Raw genomic sequence first — 6,568 nt, forward strand, 5'->3', positions numbered from 1 at the left:
TACGATACAATGAATCATTTTCAACTGAAAGAAATGAATTTGGTAAAGCAGGAGTCAGCCATGATTCTGATATAGCCACAACATGTGCTTGTGTCTGAGCAAGTAAGAAAGACTATACATTGGTCCTACCAATGAGCCCCCCACCCCCTCCGGACCCCCACCTAAAACTTTAAATCTGTTCTGGTGAGGTCTGAGTTCTGGTGGTTTGCGTGCCAGGATCATATACCACTACGCAGTATATAGTTTGATGTCTTTACCTCGTTGGGAGCATCTGCCTCAACAAACTGTTGGTAGATCTGCTTGGCTTTGGTCGCCGCCTTGGATGGTGGAGTRTTCTTGTAATCCTCACAAGCGATCCAGAAGTCCACGTTCTCCTGACTGAACTCTGACTTCAGGAAGGTGGTGAAGACCGTTCGACCCACTGGAAGAGAAAGAAAACAAATCTATTGGAAATGCACATTACAGAGCAAACACAAAGGCAAAAACTCAAATACGGTTAATGGATGAAGCTTTAAACCYTCTTTAGTTTCTAAGCTTTGTGTTATTTTTTTTTATTTTGCGCAGGTAAACAGGGCAGAAAGGCCAAATATATTGGTTAAAACATCAACTGTTATCTGCTTTTCCCCCACAATTCATCTGCATTCAAACAACGGCTGATGGAGGGACAATGACACCATCGACCCAGAACTGAAATCTGCTAGCGACTGCGGCTAATATCAGCCGTACGTCATGGATTTTTCGACTGACAGAAGAATGGAGCAAACAGATGAGTCTCCGCAGAGGTGTAATAAAAAAAGCCAGAACAAAGGACGCTGTAATGCTCCAAAGTCCAGCACGACCAAGATGACAAATTGTGGCAAAGCGTTTGGGTCACAACGTGGTGAACAAAAAGAGGATCGAGCCAACAGAAGCCGGCGATTGATGCCGGGGAGAAGACGTGACGACGCCGGAGGTCAGCGGACGAGTTCATGGGACGCAGCGGGTCAGAACTCAGCTGGTTTCCCGCAAGGCCAATGCTCCTCGGTTTTTTTTATTTTTAATCGGCACACACTCTCTCAGCGAGATTCTCAGAGGAGCTGCAATATATGCAGAAGCACACAGACACATGCAGCCGTGCAGCGGTCAGAACGCCCTGAGGGGCCTCTCAGCAGTGCCTTGTGACACGTAGCAAAAGAAAAAAAAAAAAGCGGAGCATGAGAATGAGCCGAGGAGCGGCTGAGTGTGTTTGTGCCTCCTGCAAAGCYCCAGTGTTTTATTTAAACTGACCTTACTGAGCAGTTCAAATTAAAAAACTGATGAAAATATGTTTTCAAAAAGTGTCGGAGGATACGAAGCTGTCGTCGCACTTCGCTGGCTTCCATATCGGTGTTTTTTAGAGATTAAAAGCTTTCTAATGAGCTTGTTTTCATTACTTCACATGAGAAATTTCATTTTGTTAAGTTTAGCCTTTTATGAACCCGGAGAGACCGACTGATCTGCCGAGAACTGATGAGTCAAGCATCTGCCCGACTCTCTGAACCAATTATATTCAGGCTCCAGAGGTGCAGAAGAACATTTACTTTGTTAAAGTACTTAATGTTTTCTTTGAGGATTTGTAACTTTACCAAGTAATTCTTTCAATTGTAACTTTTACTTTTATTTCGTTCCATTTTAGGTCTACCATGGGGGGCGTGGGGGGGGATATGCTCGCTTCCTATTAATTTATGTATTGAACCGTTTTCTACAATGATTCAAGTTACTTTGGGGTTAAAATATATTGTAATACTTTTACTGTGATTTACTTAACTTTCTTGTTTTCTTTGTATTTTTGCACCTTTTCTGTTCCACTTCGGTTCACCCTACCCCTTTGTCCATTTACCTGTACAATGAGCCTCAAAAATCCGTAATTTTCTAAAAAATAATCCGTATTAATCCCACGCGAGCGGACTGTCGGACACAGAGATGACAGCRACTGCAGCRCAAAGCAGGAGGAAATGAGGTCGGGAGAGTTCGTTTCTGCCAGGCTCTGACAAGTTAATTAAGTTTAAAAATGAGTTTTTGAAAATATTCATAAAACGTGAAAAAAATCAGTGCGATTCCTCTTTACGTCTGTATATCTGCAAAATGAGGGAAAATCTGTGTAAATTAYGGACAATCCGTACACCCTGACATGTATGGCTTATGTTTTCCCCACATTTTTTCCCAGTAGTAACAAATATTTAATATTTTTAGAGGTGCACTACAATTTGACACGGAAAAATTACAGCAGACTAAAAACCTGCATTTAATTTTCAGCTGTTATGATTAAACGTACATATATGACATATAAATGTCGAAATCAGGTCAGATTCCCTTTGGGATCAATAAAGTATCATTCATTCATTTATTCATTCATTCATTCATTTAAATTTATCTACAGACCAACAGAGATGTGAACTTAACTAGTTAAATTCTATTGTTTTAGAGCAAATTATGCCATTTCAATGGGGGGTTATATCGACTGGATCAAATTATTTTGGGGGTCATCACCCCTCCTAACCCCCCGTTGCAAGTTACGCCCATGTTCAAAACATAAAAATTACATTTTTACTTCTGTACTTTAAAATAATTCTTAGTAATAGTTACCACATTAAAATTTAAATATGATGGGAACTCAAAAAGGGTTTTTATTCACTCTAAAACATAAAATGTTGTATTTAGTCATTTTCTTGAATTGTATTTTTACCTATTTATTTCTTTTAAGTACTTTATACACCTCTGTTCTGAGTTGTTTCATTTATAAACGTTAACTTTGCCTCATTCGAGCTGAGATTCACAGTTTTGAATGTATAACTGTGATAAAATGTCCTCTTACCCTCGTTGCTCATCACRTGGCTGAAAGACTCTTTCCATTTCTCCAAATCGGCTGGATCAGGCAGTCTAAAGTAAAAACAAAAGGTACCGTTTTAATTATTAATACTTCCACTTTCATCATCATAAAAAAAATAAGTGCTACATTATCGTGTTTCCATCATGTTGTTAAATTAGTTTTAATTAGGTAACTGAACCCTGAGACACTAGTACCTTTTTTTTTTACTATATTTGAAAACGCACCTAAAGGAGTATTATATCAACACCGTGAACCCAACTGCACCGTCTGTGATCTATGTTGACATTTCTGATAACGCCGGCCTGCGTCATCTGACCTTTAAAACGTAATAATGCTTCCTTTAAGATTCAGAGACCTCAGAAACGACAACAAACAGGAGGAAACTATCTGCATGTGTGAATGAATAAGCTGAATATCGATCAGCGTGACCAGGTGGATTATCTACAGGTAAAAAAAAAAAAGGTCAGAGGTCGATGCCGTCACTTTCTCATAAAGAACAATTTAAAGGCGCCTCGTGGGAACAAACCCTGCGGGCGGGTCAGGGCCGACACAAAACCTGCTCCTCCTCCTCCTCACGTCCAGGTTTAAATTTAACTCCAACCAAAACAGCATCAATGACAGCAACCGTTTACACAAAACACATAAAGCACAAACAACAGGAGACACACATGATGATTTAAGTGGCTGTCGCACCAGGCAGTTTCCCTTTCAGATAAATGTTTGTGTCCAAACAGGTGCGTTAAAACGAGCGTCGTTTCCACGTGAAATGAACCATRTCTGTTCTCATCTGCTCCTCACTAAAACAACGTGACACTCCAGTGACTCGTTCAGACRGTTAAACCAAAGTTATGGATGGATTATCATTTTTTGCTTCATTTTGAAGTCAGACAATCAATGAAACCAATGTCCTGTAGACTAATAAAATACTCAAARCTTCACTCGTTTTTCTGATCCTTCAGAACAAAACTCTGAATATTTATCAGTCTAGAAGTTTCTAACGACCTCATCAGATCTCTCTATTTACCTATAAACTCCTCCAGGAAAGTGACACAGATTCATCTTTAACGACTTCGTTAGAGTTTGTTTATTTATCGTTAAATGCTCTTTAAAGAAAAACAAATGTTCCTGACCTCTTTGCAGCAGCTGTGGCACTTTTCTCCTTTATCTCTCTCTGATCCGCTGCGTGGGGTTCAGGCTTCTGCAGTAAGAAGCTTATTTTGTGCTTGATGTCCTTTGCACTGTGAACAAACACATTTTAAAACTGTTTGCATTAAAAATATCAAAACAAGTATTTGCATGTTTGAATTTTAGCATTATTTCAACAAGATGTGAGCAGATTGTCAGTTGTTTCTTCTAATTTCAAAGCATTTCCCATCAATATCTTGTGCATGATGGTGGGCTTACCTTTTCAAGCACGTTGCAGGGAGTGTTGCGAGTCCTTTGCACATGTTGGAATCTTAAAAATCCAAAAGTCTGTATTTGTTTTGTCAATGACAGCAGGGAGGAATCTGTGTAGCTGTGAGCAGCAGAGTTTTTATATCAGCGTCCCTCAGTATTAGACAGCAGGCTACACTTATCTCCACCCCTAGTGGTGATTTATACCAGTACAAAACAGGGAGAGGAAAAACCAGCCAATCACAAAAGATGGAGAGAGGAGGAGAGAGACAGGAAGAGAAGAGGGGAAAAGAGGGAGGGGACGAAAATATGGGGAGAATTTTCAACAGATGGGTTTGCATTTAAACTAAACAAAAGGTGTTTTTCCTCAGACTCACGTGATTCAGGCATTTGAGGAACTTGTGAAGTTCACCTTCTGTGGAAAACAACAAAACGCTTTATCATCTGAGCAAAAAAAAATCTAATCTGCTCACATGCGCTGGYATATGTCAGAGCTTTTTAATGCACTTAGCCAGGTGTTTCTGGGAAAGTGTTGTCATTTGTTTTCACTGAAGGACCACTTCAGAGGGGGAGGTCACRGTCAAGTATGCCGAGGTCGATCTCCTCATCAACACCCTCTCTGTGATCAAGTTTCACGTGTGTTGACACCAACTTGACGMAGTGAACTCATCCCGTTTGTTTTTGTTGTTCTGGATCTTAAATTCTGAATAAAGGATTTACGTTTTGGTGCGAATCAGAACACGTCCATCAGTATACAGTATATATCAGATCTACTTCAGCTGCATGGACCTAGACATATGCTGAGGTCCTGACTAAAGACATGAAGCATTTCAGGTTGTAGCTCCTTCATTTCAGAAAGCATCGCTTCAATTTCTAAGAGCTGTGGACTCAGTGGAGATTTTAAAAAGCAGCTAAAACTCACCTTTTTAAAGCAGACTTTCTAGCATGGTTTTATAAGTTTAAATGATTGTCTTATCTATGCTTTATGGTTTGTTAATGTGTTTTTATGCTCTGTTGTGTGTTATTCTGTTTTATTGTGAAGCACTTAGTGGCTACTTGACTGTAAAAAGTGCTATACAAATATATTTTACTTACTTACAATAAAGTACAATTGGCTGAATAATGCTCTGGGAGAGGAACAGGAGAAAGCRTGGAGCCACAAACACTCATCTGAGTTTTCAGCTGGCAGAAAGACTGGTAGCTTTCTTTTTTGGATGTTGGTTGCTTGCTTGGTGAGTTCATTGGTTGGTATGGTTGGTTGGTTGGTAGATTGTATTGTTGGTATGGTTGGTTGATTGGCTAGTTGGTATGGTTGGTTGGTTGGATGGTTGGTAGGATGTAGGTATGGTTGGTTGGTTGTATAGTTGGTTGGTAGAATGTATTGTTGGTTGGTTGGTTGTCTGCTTGCTTGGTTGGTTGGTAAGATGTATTGTTGGTAGATTGGTTGGTTGTATTGTTGGTAGGTTGGCTGGTTGGTTGGTATATTTGGTTGATTGGCTGGCTGGTATGGTTGGTTGCTTGCTTGCTTGGTTGACTGCATGCTTGATTGGTTGCTTGTTTGTTTGGTTGGTTGGTTGGTTGGTTGGTTGGTTGGTTGGTTGGTTGGTTGGTTGGTTGGATGTATTGCTGGTTGGTTGGTATGCTTAGTTGATTGGCTGCTTGCTTGCTTTGACTGCTTGGTTGGTTGGATTCTTGCCGGGTTGGTTGGTTGATTGCTTGATTGGTTGGTTTGTAGGATGTATTGCTGGTAGGTTGGTTGGTTGGTTGTCTGCTTGGTTGCTTGGTTGGTTGGTTGGTTGTCTGCTTGCTTGGTTGGTTGCTTTGTTGCTTGGTGTGTTCGTTGGTTGGTTGGTTGGTTGGTTGGTTGGTTGCTTGTTTGGTTGGTTAGTTGTCTGCTTGCTTGATTGGTTGGTTTGTGGGACGTATTGTTGGTTGGTTGGTTGGTTGGTTGGTTGGTTGGTTGGTTGGTTGGTTGGTTGGTTGGTTGGTTGGTTGGTTGGTATGGTTGGTTAATTGTCTGGTTGGTATGGTTTGTATATTCATTGGTTGCTTGCTTGGTTGACTGCTTGATTGATTGGTTGCTTGCTTGCTTGTTTGGTCGGTATAGTTGGTTGTCTGCTTGCTTGTTTGATTGGTTGGTTGCTTAGTTGTTTGGTTGGTAGGTTGTATTGTTGGTTGGTTGGTTGGTTGGTTGGTTGGTTGGTTGGTTGGTTGGTTGAATTCTTGCTTGGTTGATTGGTTGGTTGGTTGTCAGCTTGGTTGGTTGCTTGGTGTGTTTGTTGGTTGCTTGCTTGCTTACTTGGTGGGTTGGTTGGTTGGTTGGCT

General features: G+C 40.6%; 1 protein-coding gene across 1 annotated transcript in view; it reads right to left on the reverse strand.

Annotated features, from left to right (window-relative positions):
• Positions 1-4,423, reverse strand: part of rgs4 (regulator of G protein signaling 4) — a 9,197-nt gene extending 4,774 nt beyond the window's left edge. The window contains exons 1-4 of the mRNA XM_014020426.1: positions 4,253-4,423; positions 3,979-4,086; positions 2,834-2,898; positions 258-421 (exon numbers count right to left, since the gene is read on the reverse strand). Of these exons, the coding sequence (XP_013875880.1) occupies positions 258-421; positions 2,834-2,898; positions 3,979-4,086; positions 4,253-4,296 (381 nt within the window). The 5' untranslated portion in view covers positions 4,297-4,423. The remainder of the gene's footprint in view (positions 1-257; positions 422-2,833; positions 2,899-3,978; positions 4,087-4,252) is intronic.
• Positions 4,424-6,568: the final 2,145 nt, after the last annotated feature.

Source organism: Austrofundulus limnaeus, unplaced genomic scaffold (assembly GCF_001266775.1).
Source record: "Austrofundulus limnaeus strain Quisiro unplaced genomic scaffold, Austrofundulus_limnaeus-1.0 Scaffold252, whole genome shotgun sequence".
NCBI lineage: Eukaryota > Metazoa > Chordata > Actinopteri > Cyprinodontiformes > Rivulidae > Austrofundulus > Austrofundulus limnaeus.